The 26,350-nt window shown below is 39.3% G+C and overlaps 1 protein-coding gene across 1 annotated transcript in view; it reads right to left on the bottom strand.

Moving 5' to 3' along the window:
- Positions 1–26,350, bottom strand: part of syt7a (synaptotagmin VIIa) — a 228,092-nt gene that overhangs the window by 42,159 nt on the left and 159,583 nt on the right. Inside the window, exon 6 of the mRNA XM_062993413.1 lies at positions 18,282–18,398. Coding sequence (XP_062849483.1) covers positions 18,282–18,398 — 117 coding nt within the window. The remainder of the gene's footprint in view (positions 1–18,281; positions 18,399–26,350) is intronic.

Below are 26,350 nucleotides of genomic sequence, written 5' to 3'. Positions count from 1 at the left end.
TTTAGAAAATAAAAGAGAAGAGACACTGCTGCATGCACTGGCTGAATGGCTAGCCAATTTCATTATTCAGCATAGAGCTGACTGTGTGTGCGTAGTTTAAAACTGTCTGTTTTTATAGCTGAAGTCTGGTATTCTTTCTTATTGCCAAACAATCAGCTATAAAAAATCAGAACCGCCTAAAGGATAAACAAGACAACTGCAGTTAAACTGACATAAAGATTGTAAAAACACAAAATACAGAGAAATGTGTTTAATTGCCAAACACCACAGTTACAGCTGCTTCAAAATTAAGCAAGGTTCAAAATGGTTAAAGTGTTTCTCAAACTAATGAACCCTAGAGATATCTAAGCTGCTAGAGCAGTAAAGGGCATGACAAACCAGCAGTAGGGGGCAGAATGAACACAAATTCCCCACAACACTTCTGTTCATCCCATCACTCCCAGCTCGAAAGTAGGCTGTTGGCATAGCAACCAACGGGTGAAGTGTGGGTAAGTAAGAGTGTGTGAGTGTATGTGTGATGTAAAGAGTCTTTATTTTGGGAGGGTGGCATAGGGAGGCAGCAAACATACAGATACAGGACAAACACAGCAGACAAAAAGAGGATATATGACAGGTGCAGGTGAGAGCCTCAGTAACTTACACACTCACACATATGGACTAGGGAACACACATTCAGAGATAGGCGGCCGGCCCATTTGTAGTTCACCGTGACCTGTTATACTATCCTGCTGTTACCTGCCCGGGGGGCTGCATGTGGCACCCCTCACCGACACAGCAGAGGGCAAAGTGGGGAGAACAGCCTCGACTGCAGGGCTGGAGAGAGACGCGAGAAACACAACCATCCCTCCCTCCCTCCATCCCACCCTCCCTCCCTCCATTAGTCTTTTTTATCTGCTGTCTAGAGATCCCCACAGCAAGTCAACGACAATAATACAGTGCACACACACACACACAGACACACGCAAAGTCATTCATATTTATTGCACACACTCTTCTAATCAGATTTATAAACCTACATACATAAACCCTCACAAACGCACAGACATACAGTCTAAACATTAAAATATTAATCCAGCACATCTTCTCTAAGCTGGGTGTGTCTTCCTAGCAGACCCTGTTAAATAGTGATCAGTGGAGAGAGAGTATGAGAGGCTATTACATAACCAACCCACCCCAGAAAACACAAGGCATGATTTAGTCTCTATTTATGAGGAAAAATAATTGATACCCAACACACAAATACTTGAAGTGAAGCTACTGCTTAACAATCGCATTATTATAAGTTTAATTTTATATATCATCATTTTCTGCAAAATGGTTTATAATTTTTAATATTTATACATTAAATGTTCACATAATAATTCAATAATTTCCTTCGGGATAAATAAAGTATCTATCTATCTATCTATCTATCTATCTATCTATCTATCTATCTATCTATCTATCTATCTATCTATCTATCTATCTATCTATCTATCTATCTATCTATCTATCTATCTATGCATACATTAACATGGATAGAGAAATATAAAAAACCTCTCCTATTGTACAAATTTCCTTCAAAGTGCATTTACAAATTCAAGACTCTACTACTCAAAGCAGAAACCATACATCAACACCATCAAGAAATACTGCTGAATTCTCTGGGCTTAAGGTCATCTGATATTTGGTCTGATGTGTTCACCTTTCAGACTGTTTTTGCAGATATGGGCATTGTATTCTTCAGGCAGAAATTTAAAACTACTATCAAGATCGTTGCCAGCACAAAGGTACTTGCACATCTGTGAAAGCAACATTAACGCTGGGGTAAATACACATTTTGGAGCAACGTACACTGTCTTTTAGACCACAGCTTTTACAGTATCGATTCAGACTTAAGTCAGACAATTTCAATGTCATCCTGCATGCTGTCTCTAATTAAAACTGTTTAAAACATGATGTAGTGAAATATACAACAATGGATACCATAGTATAGTTCAGAGGTGGGCAATTAATTTTTCCAAGGGGCCACATGAGAAACTGGGACTGTTGTAAATGGCCGGACCAATAGGGTGAACTTAATTCGAAATAGCAGTCCCTTAAAAATGAAAAACAAAGCCATTATTTACATCCGATTTCTAATTACCACTGACCTCATGCGGGCCAGATGGGGACTGCGAAAGGTCCGGATGTGGCCCGGGGGCTGTACATTGCCCAGGTGTTATCTAGTTATATATTAAGCAAAAATAAGAAAGATAATTAACTATCACAACTAAACCTACAGCCTTTTTGTAGGTTTCAAAACAAAGTTTTTAATGTTGTTAAGAGAAAAGTTAGTGTAACATAGTGGTAAACATGCCACTTTTTTGGAGGGTAGAGCATAATGTATTCAGAATTTATAGGAAGAAGGCCCTGGGGTTGAATTCCCACGCAATCTGGGTACTTTCTGTCTAGAGTTTGCATGTTCTCCCCATGTCTGCATGGGTTTCCTCGCACAGTCCAAATTTTCCTATATTTCGCCCAGTGAATTATATCCACTGCGACTCTAAATAGGATAAAGTGGTAGTAAAACAGACAATAAATAAATAAATATTTTAAAATATTTAACCACCCCCCCCCCCCCACCTTAAAAGGTATTACGGTGAGGTGTATAAAAATAAATAAAAATAAACAACAATAAGTCTCAGCAAACTAATTAATTGATACATGCAAGCAATTTTGACAATTCGACAATTTTGAGTTTTAATGAAAATCTAGTTCAAACATCCATGTGCCAAATAACCCCAAACCTCAATACTTTCTGGACCATCCTTTTGCCTTGATAACCTCTAATAACCTTGAGTGAGTACTAACAAGCTTCTGACACCTCTCTTCTGGAATCTTCACCCATTCCTCTTGTGTTTGATGCTTGTGTTTGATGGCTATTGTGTTGCAACTGCTTTATTTAAATCCCACCAGAGATTTCCTATCAGCCTTAAATCTAAAGACTTCAGGATATTCCAGGATTAATTTCCTACCCAAGCTTTGGTTAACTCGGAAGTGTGTTTGGGATAATTGTCCAGTTATCGCCAAGGTTCAATTTCACCATAGAAGGAATAACATTCCTCCTCAAAATACAGTACCTTGGCATTTCTGTAAATTACCAATGCCAGCAACACTGTCAAAAAAAAAAAAACATCTCCACATCATCACTGACCCACCTCTCTGCTTGGGGATAGCATCTTCTGGTCATAAGCCTTGCTCTTCTTGTGCCACACAAACCACTGACCCATGTGGCCAAACAGTTTCAGCCTGTCCAATTTCCTTCTAGTGTAGTCCAGTCCACCCTTCCTATGCTGCATGGTCAAAAGTGGTGTGTGACATAGAGTCCATACTTGAAGTCCTTCTTATGGTTCCACTGACACATTTGTCCCAGCCTTCATCAGATCATCCTATAAGTATTTTACAGTAACACTGATGTATGTTTTTGTCATGCTGAGATTGCTAAGGCCCCTGGAAGTGTGGAATGTCTGGACAATATTCCCAGTGGTTCAAGGTCTTGGAAATCTTACACTCATTGCCGTTCTGGCACAATTACATGATCTTTCTCAGTTTTTGTGACAGCTTCTAAGTTTTCACACCTTGAACACTTGACTTTCTGAGTGATGTTTATATAACACATCACAACTGAAAAAATATTGGTTGTTATTAAGTTCCCAATGTTTAATTATTTTTAGAGATGCATGAGTACCGATACTGGTATCGGGTATTTGCTCGATACCGCGCTCATTAACTTGTACTCGTACTCGCAAACGAGGCTCCGATACTAAACATCCGATACCGTGTGCCTAGTGCACGTTGCTGCGTTTTACCTAGTTCACACTACACGATTTTTGCCCTGATTTTCGCTCGGCGACTGGTCGGCGCTAGATTTGCCGGCTCGGGAGCAACTCGGCGTTCGCTCGGCGATCAAAACTCGGCTCTCGATCGCTAAGTGTGAACTATCCAACAACTCGATCCGACCTGCTCGCCAAGCGCTCGAGTTTTCTAGCACGTCAGATATCTGATCTCAGATGTGCGACTGGGAATGAGTGACATGTCGAACAGCCAATGAGAACGCAGGATACGGTGTGAGGGGAAATGCAGGAGAGGAGTGTAAACAGGTGGGACAGGGGGATAATATAGTTTATATCAGAATACACCGGCACACACACACACGTTTTACAGTATTTCTGACCTGATCGTTCTCTACAAATCATAACAAAACACCAACATTGCAAAAAATATTTATTAACCTCCAACTCACTACAGAACAATTTATGCTATTCGTGTTGCCAAATCCACTCAGATTCATTTATTTTTCCTCCTTGATTTCATCACGTCAGCGCACAAACACTTTGATCACTCGCTACTTGTTGACGTGCATTTTTGGACGTGGTATCATTAAACTTCTCGTCACTTCTCACGTGTGTTTTTGTTTAAAAAAAAAACGGTATTCTAAATAGGTATTGGTATCGGTATCAGTATCGGCAAGTACAAAAATACATGTACTTGTACTTGTACTCGGTTGGGAAAAAATTGTATCGATGCATCCCTAATTATTTTGTAACCCAACTGTTAGTTGAACTACTCCTTTATCATGATCATGGTAGTGGTGGGTCTAATTCACTGGGCAACAGCAGGAACCACTCTGTACAGTTTGCCAGTCCATGAAAAATCTAGTGTCTTTGTACTATTTTTAATTAAATACAGATAAGACAGTTTGAATATTAAGGAAGTTTTCAAAGTTTTTAGAATTAGGCTTCTGGTTATTGAAGATGAGCCCACTGTCAAAAAAGCTTATTATGGCTAATAAAAAATAAACCTAAACAAGCAATGAACAAATTATTAGCTACAGAATCTTTGCTAAATACATAAATAAACAGATAAAAAATTAAAAGAAAAGAAGTAACACAAAATCAGGGGAAACTACATTAAACCGCAGCTTAAAGCATTTAAAACAAGCTCTGAAAATAGCACAGCTGAGGAACATATAAGACTAAAAAACATCAAGGAGAAAATGACGATTTGAACTGTGTGTCGTTGATACATAAATCAAGGCCTATAAACTTCACAACTGCACAGTATTTCTTCACCACAGAAACAGAATCTAACCAGGTCAGTGATTACAGTCTAGACATAGAGACGTTGTAGTCTAGATCTGAAAAGATCTGAGCTCCATAGAGTGAAAACATTATATGGTTACAAAGACAACTGAGACTTCCTTTTTTCCAGTAAGAAATAAATTCTTAACTTCATAACCCGACATACCAGATTATAAGAAACTGTAAAAAGCATTGAATTGCACTGAAGTAGACACATACAGCAAAACTTGTTGTATATTTGACCATGTACAGTGTATCACAAAAGTGAGTACACCCCTCACATTTCTGCAGATATTTAAGTATATCTTTTCATGGGACAACACTGACAAAATGACACTTTGACACAATGAAAAGTAGTCTGTGTGCAACTTATATAACAGTGTAAATTTATTCTTCCCTCAAAATAACTCAATATACAGCCATTAATGTCTAAACCACCAGCAACAAAAGTGAGTACACCCCTTAGTGAAAGTTCCTGAAGTGTCAATATTTTGTGTGGCCACCATTATTTCCCAGAACTGCCTTAACTCTCCTGGGCATGGAGTTTACCAGAGCTTCACAGGTTGCCACTGGAATGCTTTTCCACTCCTCCATGACGACATCACGGAGCTGGCGGATATTCGAGACTTTGCGCTCCTCCACCTTCCACTTGAGGATGCCCCAAAGATGTTCTATTGGGTTTAGGTCTGGAGACATGCTTGGCCAGTCCATCACCTTTACCCTCAGCCTCTTCAATAAAGCAGTGGTCGTCTTAGAGTCATTATCATGCTGGAACACTGCCCTGCGACCCAGTTTCCGGAGGGAGGAGATCATGCTCTGCTTCAGTATTTCACAGTACATATTGGAGTTCATGTGTTCCTCAATGAAATGTAACTCCCCAACACCTGCTGCACCCATGCAGCCCCAGACCATGGCATTCCCACCACCATGCTTGACTGTAGGCATGACACACTTATCTTTGTACTCCTCACCTGATTGCCGCCACACATGCTTGAGACCATCTGAACCAAACAAATTAATCTTGGTCTCATCAGACCATAGGACATGGTTCCAGTAATCCATGTCCTTTGTTGACATGTCTTCAGCAAACTGTTTGCGGGCTTTCTTGTGTAGAGACTTCAGAAGAGGCTTCCTTCTGGGGTGACAGCCATGCAGACCAATTTGATGTAGTGTGCGGCGTATGGTCCGAGCACTGACAGGCTGACCCCCCACCTTTTCAATTTCTGCAGCAATGCTGACAGCACTCCTGCGCCTATCTTTCAAAGACAGCAGTTGGATGTGATGCTGAGCACGTGCACTCAGCTTCTTTGGACGACCAACGCGAGGTCTGTTCTGAGTGGACCCTGCTCTTTTAAAACGCTGGATGATCTTGGCCACTGTGCTGCAGCTCAGTTTCAGGGTGTTGGCAATCTTCTTGTAGCCTTGGCCATCTTCATGTAGCGCAACAATTCGTCTTTTAAGATCCTCAGAGGGTTCTTTGCCATGAGGTGCCATGTTGGAACTTTCAGTGACCAGTATGAGAGAGTGTGAGAGCTGTACTACTAAATTGAACACACCTGCTCCCTATGCACACCTGAGACCTAGTAACACTAACAAATCACATGACATTTTGGAGGGAAAATGACAAGCAGTGCTCAATTTGGACATTTAGGGGTGTAGTCTCTTAGGGGTGTACTCACTTTTGTTGCCGGTGGTTTAGACATTAATGGCTGTATATTGAGTTATTTTGAGGGAAGAATAAATTTACACTGTTATATAAGCTGCACACAGACTACTTTTCATTGTGTCAAAGTGTCATTTTGTCAGTGTTGTCCCATGAAAAGATATACTTAAATATCTGCAGAAATGTGAGGGGTGTACTCACTTTTGTGATACACTGTATGTGCAGTTATAGGAAAAATGCATTAAGCATCTACCCATTTTTTCTCTAACCACACACCTTATCATGCCTTAGTCTTTTTCTCTTGGCTTTATACCTGTTTAAAGGCCTGGTCACACTGTTTTATTCCAAGTAAGATTAGTGGCGGTTAATGCTTTCCCAACGCTACATTTAGGTGTAGGTACACAAGGAAAAATTTGCTAATTCATGTGTTGGTTGGTATTATTGTATGCCTGTTAGCTTGCTAACTGCAACTTAGACTACCAACAAACTCCAAATATATAAATGAGGTGTTGGATTTGATTTGGTCCTTTAAGTTAATTTCAGGATGAGAACTTTGTATTTATAAAGCTTGTAAAAGCATAATGAACCACAAGTTCAGTACAGCTGAAATGCCAAGTTATTAAGTTGGTAAAGCACCCACAATGGTGGATCATTTATTTTAAAATCCACAGTCACTGGAGATTTCTGGCCCTGGACTAAGAACAAAACGCAGAAAAAACGCAGGCACGGCAATTAAGCACACATTGAATTAGATTATGGGTGTATGTGTAAAAGGCAGAAAGAGGAGTGGAAAGTGAGACAAGGTCTGCTTTAAAATTGAAAAGCTTTTTACTTCACAGAAACCAGAATGGCTGCTGAAATGAACCAGAACTAACCGTTCAGGACCTCCAGTGTGTGACTGTGCTTTTGTAAAGGAAAGCGAGCACAGATCTTTGCCGGCTATGCCAAAGAACCCCTTTTCAATCCCTGCGCTCTGACCCCTACTTCCAAAGAAGCTGGGATATGAGGAAATAGAATTTCACTGTACTGTAAACGTGTATGAGTGTTTATGACAAAGGCACTCCATCTGCCCTAGATTATCCTTATTAGGATTTATTCTTTATATATGAGCTAAGCATGGTGAATGTAGTAGAGGCAGTTTTCAGGATTTTTTTCACAGACTACACTTACTTCTGTGCCAATTCCAATTCTTAATGGTGATACTGATTACACTAACAGATCTTACTGATACCTTACCCTGAATAAACCTAGTTTAAGAATTGCAACTGCTATGCTTTACAATCACATTACCAGCAAAGTGATTTTGGACTTTTACAGTTGTATTTATGTAGAGTTTTTAGATAATTAGGTGAAAGCAGACCCAAACATCAAAGAATCAAAGTAGCAAGAAAGTAAATGTGCAAAAATTCGTGCACCAGAAGGCAATATTTAATAAGTGTTATACATCACACACACACAAACATAGCAAAACAGAGCCAAGTAAAGAGCTTGTTTATATGCAATTAGTATGTAATGTCCAATTAAACATATTGGTACTGCCCTGTATATTTACTCTATTGTTACAGTGCAGGTAAGCATGTGTGGAACAGACCCACCAGCAGAGTGATTCTGGACCCAACTCCAGTACAGGACAGAATAATAGTTAGTGCTTGTGACTAAGGATTAAAAATAAAAGTATGATATAGGGTAAGCGGGGAAAGACATCAGACTGTAGGGCATGTGAATTAGGTTCTCTGCAGTCTGAATGTAACAGTGGCCTGACCCACTGTTCAGTGTAAAACAGGGAAAGAGTACCCTGCAATCCACTCACCCACTAATTAAAGCTAAAGAGAAAAGAACGCTTGGTGGGGGCGGTGACCACGATGCGCCAACCAGCTACTCGATCCACAAGTCACTTATAGTCCCAATGCTTCATTTCTAATGCTAAGCTTCCGTAATACAGAAACAAGCAGTAAACAGGGCTTAGAAAGCATTGGTAGCAAAGACACAAGGGATTAGCAAAGAATTAGCAAGGGAGAAGCATTCACTGGCTGACTATTTTACAGACGAGTAATGACTCAGAACTGTTTTCTTAAATAGCCTCGAATTCAGGGGCTGAGTGTCAGCGCTGATCAGCTCCAGGGATTTGTAGTTGGACTGGAACCTTAACGGATCAATCTACGCTTCCTGCTGTGTGAGGAATTGGACAAAGGTAATCGACCCGTTACACTGTATTATACTGTTTTTACTGGGAGTACAGTGTTGCACACTAAGGCCCTGACTGTACTGTCCTGACATTACAGGCTTAGTTTGGCCCAGCAGGTAGGGGGCACAGTTGGATGGCAGGTTTAGTTCTCTCTAAATTACATTCAGACGCATGCAGTGCACCTCATTAAATGTTTCTCTCTACACTTGGAAGCAATGCTTTGAAAACCTGTAACTCAAGTCTGTCCCTTTGTTCTCTGTGTTTGTGGTCTGTAGTACAGTGTTTCTGCCCCAGTAATGCAGTCATTTATCTTTTCTATTCCTTCTCTGATTCAGGCTGAGGTTAAATGATTTGGTGTTGTTTTGTTCATTTTTTAAATTTTATCATTTTGTTTATTCATTTAGTTATTATTTGCCTTGGTCTCCTGCTCTTAGGTTTATCCTCTAATTTTGCAGATGTGAGGTACACCTGTCAACTTTGTCACAATAAGCTCACCACCCGAGTGACACAGATAACATATAAAGACATGCAAATAAACACTTAAATTAGGTGCAAAGTGCTCTCAATAGCCACAGCTAATTTTGATTCTTGATAAGGTCACCCAGATATTGCAAAATTAATGTTGTTACTGCAAAAATATGGGCCAACATTTTAAAAAAAGTCTATGGGTAAAACAGTAAAACAGCTAAGGAAATTATGATCTGTCATTCATTTTACAGTAAATCACATTAAGATTGCGAAGGTGTTACATCATAGCAGTAGAAAGGCCTCAAATGAGCAATTTATTAGTGCAAACCCGCAAAACAGTATCTTTAATCTTTTGTAAATTCTGTAGATATTTTTGTGCATCACACTTGCATGTAACACAGACAAAATAAGTTAGTCCTATATAAGTCAGACCTCAGAGGTGGAAAGAGTACTAAAATATTGTACTCAAGTGAAAGGACTATTACTTTAATGAATTTTTACTTAAGTACGAGTAAAGTTACTAGTCTAAAAATCTACTCAAGTAAAAAGTAACTCATAAAAAATGTACTCAGAGTAAATGTTACTTAGTTACTTTTTTTAACAGGAGAGGGTGACAAGTGGATCTAAATCTCACAATAGTTGTTTTTTATACAAATATAATAGAAAAAACATGTTGATACAACATTTAAAACATTTAGGGATGTGTAATGTGTAATTTTAGTACAGACCATCCCATAAAACTTTTTCAAACTGTATAACCACTAGTGATGGGTCATTCAATTCTATTGAACGGCCCTTTAAAATGAACGAAAGGAACCTAGTCGTGCCTTTGGGAGTTGTTTATATATATATATATATATATATATTTTTTTTTTAATTATTATTATTTATTAGTTTTTTTATAAATATATATATATATATACAGGTCCTTCTCAAAAAATTAGCATATTGTGATAAAGTTCATTATTTTCCATAATGTAATGATAAAAATTAAACTTTCATATATTTTAGATTCATTGCACACCAACTGAAATATTTCAGGTCTTTTATTGTTTTAATACTGATGATTTTGGCATACAGCTCATGAAAACCCAAAATTCCTAGCTCAAAAAATTAGCATATTTCATCCGACCAATAAAAGAAAAGTGTTTTTAATACAAAAAAAGTCAACCTTCAAATAATTATGTTCAGTTATGCACTCAATACTTGGTCGGGAATCCTTTTGCAGAAATGACTGCTTCAATGCGGCGTGGCATGGAGGCAATCAGCCTGTGGCACTGCTGAGGTGTTATGGAGGCCCAGGATGCTTCGATAGCGGCCTTAAGCTCATCCAGAGTGTTGGGTCTTGTGTCTCTCAACTTTCTCTTCACAATATCCCACAGATTGTCTATGGGGTTCAGGTCAGGAGAGTTGGCAGGCCAATTGAGCACAGTAATACCATGGTCAGTAAACCATTCACCAGTGGTTTTGGCACTGTGAGCAGGTGCCAGGTCGTGGTGAAAAATGAAATCTTCATCTCCATAAAGCTTTTCAGCAGATGGAAGCATGAAGTGCTCCAAAATCTCCTGATAGCTAGCTGCATTGACCCTGCCCTTGATAAAACACAGTGGACCAACACCAGCAGCTGACATGGCACCCCAGACCATCACTGACTGTGGGTACTTGACACTGGACTTCAGGCATTTTGGCATTTCCTTCTCCCCAGTCTTCCTCCAGACTCTGGCACCTTGATTTCCGAAAACAGTACTTTGGACCACTGAGCAACAGTCCAGTGCTGTTTCTCTGTAGCCCAGGTCAGGCGCTTCTGCCACTGTTTCTGGTTCAAAAATGGCTTGACCTGGGGAATGCGGCACCTGTAGCCCATTTCCTGCACACGCCTGTGCACGGTGGCTCTGGATGTTTCTACTCCAGACTCAGTCCACTGCTTCCGCAGGTCCCCCAAGGTCTGGAATCGGCCCTTCTCCACAATCTTCCTCAGGGTCCGGTCACCTCTTCTCGTTGTGCAGCGTTTTCTGCCATACTTTTTCCTTCCCACAGACTTCCCACTGAGGTGCCTTGATACAGCACTCTGGGAACAGCCTATTCGTTCAGAAATTTCTTTCTGTGTCTTACCCTCTTGCTTGAGGGTGTCAATGATGGCCTTCTGGACAGCAGTCAGGTCGGCAGTCTTACCCATGATTGCAGTTTTGAGTAATGAACCAGGCTGGGAGTTTTTAAAAGCCTCAGGAATCTTTTGCAGGTGTTTAGAGTTAATTCGTTGATTCAGATGATTAGGTTAATAGCTCGTTTAGAGAACCTTTTCATGATATGCTAATTTTTTGAGATAGGAATTTTGGGTTTTCATGAGCTGTATGCCAAAATCATCAGTATTAAAACAATAAAAGACCTGAAATATTTCAGTTGGTGTGCAATGAATCTAAAATATATGAAAGTTTAATTTTTATCATTACATTATGGAAAATAATGAACTTTATCACAATATGCTAATTTTTTGAGAAGGACCTGTATATATATTTTATTTGTGTGCACTTCTTATCGGCGGTAATCGACCCATTCTGCTTAGCAGAAACAAACACAGACACATCTCTGCACAAGAGAGGACTACTAAATGCAATGCAACCACAGTATGTCTCTTCCCTGTAGTTTTTTCTCTATCACATATTACCGAGCGGAATGTAATGAAATGAAATGTAAGCCCAGTTTGGCTACAAGTTATACAACAGATGATTTATTGCAATTATTTTAAACTATTTTTGTTATTAAAATATACTTGTTGTCAATTTGTATACTTTTGACAACAGTCTTTTTTTCTCATTTAAGTGTTGTTGGAATTGTTCATCGTTGATATTAATATCGGGGCTGTATTATAGTTACAGTAGCACCTCTCGCTGCCTGAACAAAAGAATGAAGAGCCATTTTTTTGAACGGCTCTTTAAAAGGAACCAAGCCAAAAGATCCGACTCCCCATTGCAGAATTTACTGCAGCAGTTTCCCAGACATGATTTTTTTAGCGTTTATTTTACTCAGTAACGGATGTTATTTAAAATGTAGCGAATTACAATTCTTAATACAAAACATACTTAAGTAAAAGTAAAATTACTGGTTGTAAAATCTACTTTAAAAAGTACAAGTACACAAAAAACTACTCAATTACAGTAATGTGAGTAAATGTAATTCGTTACTTTCCACCTCTGTCGGTCCTATTACCAATGTGCACTTTTAGTAGTACTGTTTAAACAGAGGCCACTGTTGGGCCCTTGAACAAAGCCCTTATCTCTCTTGGCTCCAGGTGCGCTGTACAATGGCTGACCCTGCGCTCTGACCCCAGTTTTCAAAGAAGCTGGGATATTCAGAAATACCATTCAATTGTACTATACATGTGCATATGTATATATAACAAGCAAAGGCATTCCATCTGCCCTAGACTATCATTTAAAAAGGATTATACAATTTTGGACACTTTTAACATTATAAGTGCTCCAGAGCTCAGCAGTCATATTCTGTGAGCTTGCAAGATCTACTGGATTATGGCTGACCTGCTTTTACTTGTAGATATTTTTATTTTACAATAACAGTGCTTAGAGTTAATTGGAGCAGTTCAAACAGGGCACTATCTAACTTGGAAAGGTATTATAAAAGGTGTCATTATTTGGCATTTCTATGTGGCTATTCACACAGCTCTTCACTACAACCCATTCTGTAGCCAGTGTTCATCTATAGAGATTTATATATTTTATTGCATGTTTGTTTGTTTGTATGCCTGGTGCACTAGGCGTGGCTACAATATATTAGTCCAATCATTAAAATTGATGTCCCCATACCTTTGCTATTGAGTATTAACCCACTTATTTTACTTACTCCAACAATTAACAATTAATCCAATTTGGCTTTTTACAGAAAATTTGATACAATACTGTACATTAAATGATGTTCAGAACCATGGACAGTTCACGCATCACATGCGCGCGCGCGCGCGCACACACACACACACACACACAGTAGCCTGTGCCCAGTGTTTCCTTGGTGACGTCACCCAGCCACCACCCTGACCAGATTAAAGCAGTTAGTAATAATATCTTTGCATATTTATATGTGAGTGTGGCTGGTTTTACAAAGCCTAATGGAGAAATATTATCTCTGATTCCACAGTAGCCTAAGGTTTAAGGAAAGTTAATAAGGTCATTACTGTACTTGCCATCAATTTTAATGACAACATTGTGCTGGTGGAAAAAAGACACTAAAGGGAGATTAAAAATTGCACCTTGTCGTGCATTTAAAATGTATTTAAGGTTGCTCTAGGGGTTCACTCCACCACAACCATGATAGGCTGTGATGCTTACCTTTATATACAGTCAAGAGTAAAGTGAAAAGCTGTGGGGGTGAAGTATATGGTGATGTACAGTGGGGCCAAAAAGTATTTAGTCAGCCACTGATTGTGCAGGTTCTCCTACTTAGAAAGATGAGAGAGGTCTGTAATTTTCATCATAGGTACACTTCAACTATGAGAGACAAAATGAGAAAAAAAATCCAGGAAATCACATTGTAGGATTTTTAAATAATTTTTTTGTAAATTATGGTGGAAAATAAGTATTTGGTCAGTAACAAAAGTTCAACTCAATACTTTGTAACATAACCTTTGTTGGCAATGACAGAGGTCAAACGTTTCCTGTAAGTCTTCACCAGGTTTGCACACACTGTAGCTGGTATTTTGGCCCATTCCTCCATGCAGATCTCCTCTAGAGCAGTGATGTTTTGGGGCTGTCGCTGGGCAACACGGACTCCACAAATTTTCTATGGGGTTGAGGTCTGGAGACTGGCTAGGCCACTCCAGGACCTTGAAATGCTTTTTACGGAGCCACTCCTTCGTTGCCCGAGCGGTGTGTTTGGGATCATTGTCATGCCGGAAGACCCAGCCACGTTCCATCTTCAATGCTCTCACTGATGGAAGGAGGTTTTGGCTTAAAATCTCACGATACATGGCCCCGTTCATTCTTCCCTTAACACGGATCAGTCGTCCTGTCCCCTTTGCAGAAAAACAGCCCCAAAGCATGATGTTTCCACCCCCATGCTTCACAGTAGGTATGGTGTTCTTGGGATGCAACTCAGCATTCTTCTTCCTCCAAACACGACGAGTTGAGTTTTTACCAAAAAGTTCCATTTTGGTTTCATCTGACCACATGATATTCTCCCAATCCTCTTCTGGATCATCCATATGCTCTCTGGCAAACTTCAGACGGGCCTGGACATGTACTGGCTTAAGCAGGGGGACACGCCTGGCACTGCAGGATTTGAGTCCCTCTCGGCGTAGTGTGTTACTGATGGTAGCATTTGTTACTTTGGTCCCAGCTCTCTGCAGGTCATTCATCAGGTCCCTCCATGTAGTTCAGGGATTTTTGCTCACCGTTCCCATGATCATTTTGACCCCACGAGATGAGATCTTGACCCCAAGGGAGATTATCAATGGTCTTGTATGTCTTCCATTTTCTTACAATTGCTCCCACAGTTGATTTATTCACACCAACCTGCTTGCCTATTGTAGATTCACTCTTCCCAGCCTGGTGCAGGTCTACAATTTTCTTCCTGGTGTCCTTCGACAGCTCTTTGGTCTTGGCCATGGTTGAGTTTGGAGTCTGACTGTTTGAGGCTGTGGACAGGTGTCTTTTATACAGATAACGAGGTCAAACAGGTGCCATTAATACAGGTATTGAGTGGAGGACAGAAAAGCTTCTTAAAGAAGAAGTTACAGGTCTGTGAGAGCCAGAAATCTTGCTTGTTTGTTATTGACCAAATACTTATTTTTCACCATAATTTACAAATAAATTCTTTAAAAATCCTTTTCTCATTTTGTCTCTCATAGTTGAAGTGTACCTATGATGAAAATTACAGACCTCTCTCATCTTTCTAAGTAGGAGAACTTGCACAATCAGTGGCTGACTAAATACTTTTTGGCCCCACTGTATATCATGACTGCAGTATGAATGTTCAAAAAAACTGTGGTCGTTCCAACAACCCCGAATGTCACAATAAGAAAGAGAAGTTCTATAAAATTAACTTAACCCAATTCGTACATAACTGCTGGCTGAAAATGGCTTGCTGTGTCCCCCTTTCTACAGCTATTCATTCTAAATGCCACAATCACAGTGGGAGCTTCAGCTCTAATCTGACATTTTTTGGCCAAATAAAACACCACATGGTCAAGCATTCTGAGGGGACATCTGGATCTGCGTGTGTATCTAAGCAAGCGTTTCCATGAGACATATATGTTCAGCTACCTAATGATTTATGTGCCTCAATCCAGGCATGAGCACTGTTTTCTTACTAAAGATAAAAATGATAAAAGATTAGTACAGCCCCCCCCATCTGTGTGTGTGTGTGTGTGTGTGTGTGGTTATTGTTGTATTAGACAGCCCTCTGTAATAACACTTCACATCTTTATAGCATTCCTCTGTTCCTCAGCCTGCAAGGCAAGTTCATTACGAGCCACACAGCACGGTTTCAAGCTCGCTCTTCATAATTAACACCATTGGATGTGGAATAGTTTCAAAGCTCTCTAAAAACGGGCGTGTTTGTGTGTGTGTAATGTGCAATTTATCACATTCTGATTCCGTCTGGTAGATGATAAAATTGCCTCACATTACACACCCTATTTCACACTGTATTACCATAACTCTGATATTACTTTAAAGCAGAATGGACACTACATTATTTAGGTGCTCCGGGTCATTTTTACCAGTTTAACTTTGCTGCCAGGCTAGTGGTATATGCCAACTATTTAGTGCCGGGTGAAACAATCATAAGTAACCATTATTTACTCATTTTAATAGCTTAAGGTTACAGAGGAACATTAGAGTCTGATCCAGCTCACTAAATCACCCAAGTTTAAGAGAGACTTACAGCTCTTCTATAAGAGAGAGGTGCATTATTCTCAATCATGTACACTAATGCCCATCCCTTAATGCACCCGCATACTGCAAATCACCCAAACACCAGAAATCATCAACCCAAAGCATCCAAACACTACTTGAGAAAGACTATACAAACAGTGAGAGAGAAACTGACAGCTTCCCCATGTACGGAAAGTCCTAAACTCATAAGCAATCCAAATATAAACACCTCCGTTATGCCACACGGCCACAAACAGAGTCTGAGAAACTATTTCACACTGCTAACAATCTGGGGAAGCAGAACTGTCAATCTTTTTCATACTTGAGAAACTCATCTCTCAGCGTGTGTGTGCGTGTCGATGTCTGTGTTGTCTAGGCTACTAAAGAATGCTTTATTTATAGCTCGAATGCTTACGTAAGCGACTGGTATGTTGCTGAATAATGAGACCCCTCGCTGAGTCTTCGGTTTAAATACACACATACTTGTCTGCACACACCACAACACACTCACCCACACATAAACTAAAGCATTTGGGAAGTGGAGGTTAAACTAATGAGCCAGAAAAGAAGAGAAAAATAAACAAAGGAATAGGTACAACAAGGAGAAAAACAAGTTTGAACAAAAAAACAAATCAAAATGAAAGGGAAAAATGGCGGTGTCCCACCGCAGAGAGGTTGAAGTAGAGAAGATAAAAGAATGTTAAAGTATATCAAATTAGTGCAAAGAAATAAAGAGCAGGAACACTTTGAGTGTGCTGACTAAAAAAAAAAACTAAGCAAAATCCCTTAGCAGTCATGTGTCATGTCATGTTTTGTCATGTGGCCTGATGCCCCATGAGTCATAGGTGATAAATTCATCAGAATCAATATGAGCTAGTTCTCAACACAGAGCCAAACACCATCCTTAGAAATGACTACAAAGCCACACTTGCTCATTTTTATCTGTCTGTTCATAAGATGTACTCTCATAACTGCTCACCCATGCAAAACCCAGAGACAAATAAAATTGAAAACTCCAAAACACTCCAAGTGTATAGACACTCCAGAGAACCACTGTTTATCTTCTTACAATTTAATTATCCAGTCAGCCAGTTATGTGGCAGCAACACAGTGCATAAACCCATACTGACACAAGTCAAGAGCTTCAGTTAATGTTTTCTCACAATGCACATGTTGAATCTTAAGGTGAAGGGATTGCAACAGCAAACAATGACATAGGGTTCCACCCTAAAATAAGAACATGCTGTTACACCAAATTCTGACCCAATTATCTGACCCAACTATAACTTGAGATATGTTAGATCAGGCAACATTTCTGTCAATCTAGTCTTAGATTAGTGTTATTGTCTGACAACAATGGAAGATAATGTGGCGTTCCACTGTTGTAGCTTTTTTTTTATTAAGCACTGTATTACAATGTACACTGTATTACAATGTATTATAATGTATTACTTTGTACTCCACCTTAAATACTGGTCATGGACAAATACTTTCTAATACAAATCTATCTACCTCACCACTAAAACTGCTCAGCTACAACTTTTATCTACAGTAACAGTGTGTGTATAACATCTAGTTCCCCATTCATTCACCATGCACCAAATAGTGTAGCTAGGTACTGGTTTCAACCATTACACTGTGGGTTGGTTAAGTGCATGTAAAAGCCTCTGTGTTTCCAGAATCAACTCTCTCTCTCTCTCTCTCTCTCTCTCTCTCTCTCTCTCTCTCTCTCTCTCTCTCTCTCTCTGAGTGTTTAGAATTCATCTAATATGCTCGATCCGCAGCTACCAACAGATACTGTGTTTCGATTTAACATTTGCTCTCGCACACCCACGCAATCCATCATCCACAGCACACAAATATCATACTGACACCTTCTCATACTTACACTGGCATTCCAAAAAGCCTGACATGTACACATGCACATGTACATACCCACATGCACATGCACACTCCCAAATACCCACACAAGCCTGTACCTCTTTTCAGCAGGGGCTTCTTGACTGGGGGGTACCTCCTGTAGGTCAGGTAGATTGGCAAAATCATCCTGCTCGGCCAGTCCGATCGCCAGAGAGAGAACCACCATCTTGCCTTCCCTTCACCATGGAGATTTGAAAGAGAAAAAAGATACAGGACAAAAACAAGCAGGAAAAAAGGGAGATATTAAGGGAGAGACAAGAAGAAAAACAGAGTAAGATAACGGAACAGGCCATATGAAAAGAAACAGTGTGGTGACAGCCAGGTCAACAACACTGCTATTAAGCAAAAGCATTGATTGGATTTGATTAGCTAAAGAGGGACAGAAGGAATCACAATGGATGACATCAGTAGAACTACTTAATCAGGAATTGAACCTAACAGTGTGGATAAAGTAACTAAAAAGTTAAAATTAATATTATTGCCAGTTCTTCTATAAATCTACACAAAGTAAAAACATTGTTTTCTGCAGTGGTTGGCAAAATAAGCTTGACATAATATTACGTTCTACAGATTTTCAAACTATTTAACTCGTAAAAGAGTCATTTAAAAAAAAAAGTGCAACTGCAAGTAGAAAATACTCAATTAATTCAGTTAATTTTTATTGGCTAGTAATTTCAATGTACTGTATTGAAAGGAAATATGCCATTGTTTACATTTGGTTGTAGTATATCTGGTTTATATGCATGTTTATGTTTGGTTAATAGATTTATTGTTTTATTAACTGTACTAACTCCCTGTGTATAGACCAGAGATGGGGACTCGAGTCGCAGACACAGCGATATCAGACTGGACTCGGACTCGTTTCAAATGACTCGGATTCGACTCTTGACTTGCAAAAAATGACTTGTGGACAACAAAAGTCAGCAACATTAGTTACGTGTGACAATTATATATATATATGACCCGACATCATTCTGATCGTGTCATTTTCTGCTCTCTAATAACGCCCCGGCCGTCTTAACCCGCAACACACGCAATGGGTAAATGTTCCAGCCAGCTTCCGGCGTAGTGATGAAGCGTCGCTTCCTTCTTAAAATGGAATACCCTACATAGTGCACTTCACAGTAACAGATAATGTGAATGGAACGCGCCTACAGAATTGGCGCTAATGATTTTAAGAACCACTTTCTGAACCAATCAGACCTTCTGATTGTAATTTTTAGTAAGTAATGCTGTTATTTGCATGTATTGCAGCATCACACAGATGATCGTCAATGAAACGCTTGATTGGCTTTCTAACGAGTTCGTGTTTTACTTCACAACTGGGAAAAGTTTGGAGGTTTTTAATTATAAGCACATTTACAAAATAACGTATTATATTCCTAATGGGGGACACGGTTATAAATTTAAAAGCATCTGGAACAACATAAGCTAAGGTAAGCAGTATTATGAATTTTTTTGCTGTGTTTGGGATTTTGGCTGCTGTGCCGTAATTTGCAATGAAAGCAAAACGTCAGTTTTAGCTTTATTCTGGTACCTTCTTGATACGGAAATTACATTAATTTGCACAATGACTAGGAAAGTAAAGGCACGAAGTAAAATGGCAAAATACAGTCGCTAATCTGTTGTTTTTTATCTGAACATATTATTTGTTTATTTCTATGGTACATTTCCAATATATGTTTTGTGTACATTATATTGACTTGACTTGACTCGGACTCTAGCCTAAAGACTCGTGACTGGACTCTAGATAATGTGACTCTAGCCTAAAAAATCATGACTCGACTCGGACTCGTATTTTGTGACTTGTGAACATCTCTGGTATAAACAAAGATTTCTGACTGGATATTATCCCATCCTTCAATTGCACTTATTGTAATAATAATTTAGCAGGTGAGTATGTAGTATTTCCTTTCAAACTCATACATGTACACACAGAAAGACAAACACACCGTTTATATATACACATACCTCTCAACTAGGAATTACCTGCTCACCACCTTATCCCTTTATTCACTCTCTGCTTCTATCCATTCCCCCATTTGCAGATTAGTTCTCCTCATTAAAAAATCTGGACTAATTGTTTCTATTTGCGTCAGGCCAGACCAAAGTACCTAGAGTGTTTCAGTGCTTTCTGGGTCATCACGTTTTCTCACATTTTCCTCATCCTGTCCTTCAATACACCATTAAATTTCTTTTTCCCCCCTATTTGGTTTTTCTCAAGCACACGCCTTCTGAAAATCCCTCCTCTCGCACCTTTACAACAGCTTTTCCACTTTCCGTCTTTCCCATTATCTCTCTGACTTGCTTTCTGCTTTCTGATCCTAAACCTGGTCCCCTCCCAAACATTTAAACCCCGCTCTCAGCCTTCCTCTTGACATTTATCCTTACTTTTTTTTCCTCTCTCACCATAAATTGCTTTCTGAAAACATATCTGTCTCATTTTTCCTTCTGCTGCAACTCTCCTGGGCATTCCTGCATTTAGACAATGCCTATTTTTACCCTCCACAGCATAATGGCTCTGAAAAATGACTGGCACAGTAGAAGAAACCAAGAACATGTAGACATACATATGCGCTGGCGTGGACACACAACAGCACAGACTGTTAGAATAGACTGTCAACAATGCCAACACTACATGCTGATTATAGACCAAGAACCGTCAATAATCCTTTGTTTGTCTTTTCCTGTCTTTATGTGTGTGGCAGTTTCCAAAATAGGTTATGGATGCGAGTCTTCTTCTTTTGTTTTTGCTTTTTCTTTTCAACAGCCCATGCTGGAAATGGCACCCACACATAATTTGAGTGATAGGTTTTTGAAACAAGGACAATTGTTGTCTAGTCGATAGATTTTCTATGTTCTATAATTAGGCAAGTTTTTAAGTACATGGACATCCCCTTAATAAGTCAGTTCCGGTGTTTTAGCCACATTAATTTCTAGCATGTGTGTAAATAGACATAAATAGTACTTTTTAAACTGTGCAGACTAAAAATCACAAAATTTGGGGAAGGTCCTTTTCTGTTCCGGCAAGTCTGTGCCCCTGTACACAAGTTTGATCTAAAAAGACACAGTTTAATACGGTACATTGAACTCTTTGCCTACACAGAGCACTGAACTTAACCTCATTACACACCTTTAGGATACATTGGAACACTGACTGGAAGCCGGACCTTCTGATCTAACAACAGTGCCTGACCTCACAAATGCTATTTTGACTGAATTAGCACAAATTTTCAGATCCAAACAAACAATCAAAAATCTTGTGGAAAGACTTCACACAAGAGTGGAGGCTGTTGAAGTCTTAACGGGAGGCTATGATTAATGACAGTAGTTTTGAAATAGAATGTTCAACAAATGTATGGTAAGGTGTCCACATACTTCTGGCCACAGTGTGGTTATCACTATTCAGCTATTTAATCTACTACTCTACATACACTGACCTTATAAGCTACTTTAAGTATTTTACTGTCTCAGACTGCGCATCTTAAGTACATTACAGTTTTACTACATCTACCAGTTTGCATATGTTAACAAAATTAAAAAGGTAATAATGTATAATATAATATTTAGATAATATAATAGCTTTTTGTAACTAAAATAATAGCTACAATACCGAAGGTGGCTTAACCAGGTACAAGAGAGGGAAAATGTAAAGTTGTGATGAAGTAATTTAAGTCAAACCTTAATGGCTCAAAGACTTTTCTGTGCCAATATAAGTAGAGCTAGTTGGACTGCACCACAGTCTCCTGTCAAAGACAAGAAATACCCAAACTGATCTTATACAGAAGGGAAATTTGCCTGGGTGGGCAGATGTAATCTTACAACATTTACAAAACAGGTCTGCTGGAACATGGTGACACTGTTTGCAGTCAAGTGAGCTTTACACTGACATGGTCTAGAGGCTGGCATGCAAAAAAGAAGCCTCTGGCATCTTAAAGCTTAACCTTAAATGTAGGACCAGAAGCATTATTGCTTTATTACTCAGCACCAATGTGCACACTAACTAATAGCAACCTAAACAGCTCAATCAGCAGCTTTAAATCGTTTTTATTTTTGAGTAAAGGGGTATAATTTAATAAAGATAAAACATTTTAGTTTCTGGTTAAGGTTATGACAAGACCAAGCCAAAATAGTCTTTAGATCATGATAAGACAAATACTTGGGAACAGTGATTATGAGATCAGTATAACATAGCTATGTAGTATGTCAGAATTAAAACCTCAATCACAGGTACCGTATGTTTGTGTTAAAAACTTCACTGAAACTTGTATATTATATTCATTCATTACACACATACTGATATATTTCAAATGTTTATTTCTTTTAATGTTGATTATAACTGACAACTAATAAAACCCCCAAATTCAGTATCTCAGAAAATGAGAATATTGTGACAAGGTACAATATTGAAGACACCTGGTGCCACACTCTAATCAGCTAATTAACTCAAAACACCTGCAAAGCCCTTTAAATGGTCTCTCAGTCTAGTTCTGTAGGCTACACAATCATGGGGAAGACTGCTGACTTGACAGTTGTCTAAAAGACGACCATTGACACCTTGCACAAGGAGGGCAAGACACAAAAGGTCATTGCTAAAGAGGCTGGCTGTTCACAGAGCTCTGTGTCCAAGCACATTAATAGAGAGGCGAAGTGAAGGAAAAGACGTGGTAGAAAAAAGTGTACAAGCAATAGGGATAACCGCACCCTGGAGAGGATTGTGAAACAAAACCCATTCAAAAATGTGGGGGAGATTCACAAAGAGTGGACTGCAGCTGGAGTCAGTGCTTCAAGAACCACCACGCACAGACGTACGCAAGACATGGGTTTCAGCTGTCGCATTCCTTGTGTCAAGCCACTCTTGAACAAGAGACAGCGTCAGAAGCGTCTCGCCTGGGCTAAAGACAAAAAGGACTGCTGAGTGGTCCAAAGTTATGTTCTCTGATGAAAGTAAATTTTGCATTACCTTTGGAAATCAAGGTCCCAGAGTCTGGAGGAAGAGAGGAGAGGCACAGAATCCACGTTGCTTGAGGTCCAGTGTAAAGTTTCCACAGTCAGTGATGGTTTGGAGTGCCATGTCATCTGCTGGTGTTGGTCCTGTGTTTTCTGAGGTCCAAGGTCAACGCAGCCATCTACCAGGAAGTTTTAGAGCACTTCATGCTTCCTGCTGCTGACCAACTTTATGGAAATGCAGATTTCATTTTCCAACAGGACTTGGCACCTGCACACGGTTTAAGTACCTGGTTTAAGGACCATGGAATCCCTGTTCTTAATTGGCCAGCAAACTCACCTGACCTTAACCCCATAGAAAATCTATGTGGTATTGTGAAGAGGAAGATGCGATACGCCAGACCCAACAATTCAGAAGAGCTGAAGGCCACTATCAGAGCAACCTGGGCTCTCATAACACCTGAGCAGTGCCACAGACTGATGGACTCCATGCCACGCCACATTGCTGCAGTAATCCAGGCAAAAGGAGCCCCAACTAAGTATTGAGTGCTGTACATGCTCATACTTTTCATGTTCATACTTTTCAGTTGGCCAACATTTCTAAAAATCCTTTTTTTGTATTGGTCTTAAGTAATATTCTAATTTTCTGAGATACTGAATTTGGGGTTTTCATTAGTTGTCAGTTATAATCATCAACATTAAAAGAAATAAACATTTGAAATATATCAGTCTGTGTGTAATGAATGAATATAATAAACAAGTTTCACTTTTTGAATGGAATTACTGAAATAAATCAACTTTTTCATGATATTCTAATTTTATGACCAGCACCTGTATACTGTATACACCTCAAATGAATGCCTGAAAATTAAGGTCTATGCCTAAAATTCTGGCAAGTAAAGTGGTCAAAGATTTAAACAGCCAGAAAGAACAGCAAAAATAAGGTGAAATTGCTGAAGGACAAAACAAATGAAATATTGCAAACTGTATTGATTTCTTGACCCAGCAGATTGTGTCACACTTAAATTTAGTTCAGGTATCAAACTCACACACATATTCGGACAGAAATTTTTGTGTTCCAATCATTCAGTCAAAAAAGTGCTTTGCTAAAATCATTAAAATCCCAAGACAAGGGCGCCCAGGTGGCGCAGCGGGATATTCCGCTAGCACACCAGCACCGAGACTCTAAACTACTCGGTTCGAAACTCGGCGTTGCCACCGGTCGGCTGGGCGCCATATAGCGGGCATAATTAGCAGTGCCTGCAGCAGACATGTCTCTGCTAGGGCGGGATGACCGGACTATGTGGGTGGGGTCTTCAAACGCTGTGTAAGAACCCTGATTGGCAGATAGAGAGGCGCCTGTGCAGAGTGCATAGGTGAAAAAGGGTTCCGCAAAAAGGGCTGCACGCGGGTCGTCGAAGGAGTGAGCAGCAATATACCCACCTCAACTGCAATCAGGGATCCCCCAGCAGTTTTACTTTTTTTTCCTAATACTCCAAGTGGTCTGTTATATGCACAGGAATTTTGAAGCTCTTTAAAAATTACCATTGGGTTCTTACCTCCCTGACCAAAAATTTCTAAACCAGATTCTTGGGTTCAGGGTTATGCCAAACTTCTTTGATTTCAAAATTGAAGAGCTAGATCTGGCTTTAAATTAAGTTTCAGTTGAATAATGCAGCTTTTAGCAGCAGGACATTTTGTAAATACTGACATTTCATAACCCACGCATAATATTGATGATATTAAAATCTACTGCTAGACTGTATGAATTAAGGTTGCAACATGATTAATCCACTGGGAACTCATTAATGCCTTAAAATTCACTTTAGCCGTGATGTGTTATATAAACACCACCCAGAAATACGAGTGTTTAAGGTGGTTTGTAATTATGCTTAAGACTTAAGAGCTGTCAGAAAAGCTTCACCAAGAGGCCTTAACAATCTCTTTAGGACAATGAAGAAAAACCCCATAGTTACTGCAAAAGACATACAGGCTGGGACAAATGTGTCAGTGGCAATCATTAGAAGATTACTTAACAACCAAAGCCTTCATGGCTGGACTCCACAATGCCCATCACTCTTGACCAAGAAGCACAGAAAGGGTTGAATGTAAAATGCAAAGACATTTTAATTGGCCTGCAGAGTTTTGAAACATAGTTCTATGTATTAATGGAACTGCTTGACCATATGGATCAGTGGTTAGTCTGGTACAAGAAAGGCAAGGTTCATGACAACCAGAAGAATTCTATCATAGTCAAGCAGGGAGGAGGGTCAGCAATGATGAGAGGATGTTATTTTGCTACAGAGACTGGCAATCTTGACCATGTGACTGCCATCATAGATGAACAGAAATACCAAAACATTTTGAAGGAGAATATTATGCCTTCTGTGGTAAAATTGTAGTGTAAAATTAGACTGCTCAGCAAGACAATAATCCCAAGCATGAATAAAAAAATCTGTACTGGAAAATCCTGGTCTGGCTTTCTCAGTCTCTATATTTAAATCCCATAGAAAATCTTTGGTGGGATTAAAAAAAGCAGTTGCAGCAAAGCCATTCACCTTTAATAAGCTGAGAGCTTTTACACAAAAGCAATGGGTGAAGACTTCACATGACAGCTGTCAAAGCTTGCTAGAACTTATCAAGTATCAGAGGTTATCAGGTAAAAGGTTGTTCCACCACATGGACATTGGTCAAGAGAACTAGATATTTTTTTTTTAAATTAAAACTCAAATCTAAAACCATCAAAAATATACTCTTTATATTACTCCCCCACTCATTTTGTTGCTCTTTGCCAGACAGTAAAAGTCGCTGTTGCAGCAGTAAAAAGGTAAAAAAAAATTCCGGGCTTTCCTCTCTCAGACATGTCCAATTGTCTCAGTTGAGTAGTCAGCTGAGACTTGAACTCCTGCACCCCATTATGTTCATGCTTGTCTGTTTCTTAAGTGTCAATGATTCAAACCATGCTTCTTACATCATAATGGTATTAAAGTTATTACAGCAGCGCATCAGTCTTGGCTGGAGCAGTAATAATTGATATCTAGCCGAGTGTGAAGGCAATCGTTCATCTTAGTTCATCTAAGTCTGCTTAAATATTCAATGCAAATTACATCTCTATTCAAGCATATTGCTCTCATTCCAATGAAAACATTCATATTAATGTAACTAAACTAAATGTCACAAC

This window comes from Trichomycterus rosablanca, chromosome 1, assembly GCF_030014385.1.
Source record: "Trichomycterus rosablanca isolate fTriRos1 chromosome 1, fTriRos1.hap1, whole genome shotgun sequence".
Lineage (NCBI taxonomy): Eukaryota > Metazoa > Chordata > Actinopteri > Siluriformes > Trichomycteridae > Trichomycterus > Trichomycterus rosablanca.
Note: the sequence above shows the minus strand (reverse complement) of the source record. Positions and strands in the feature narration are given on the sequence as shown.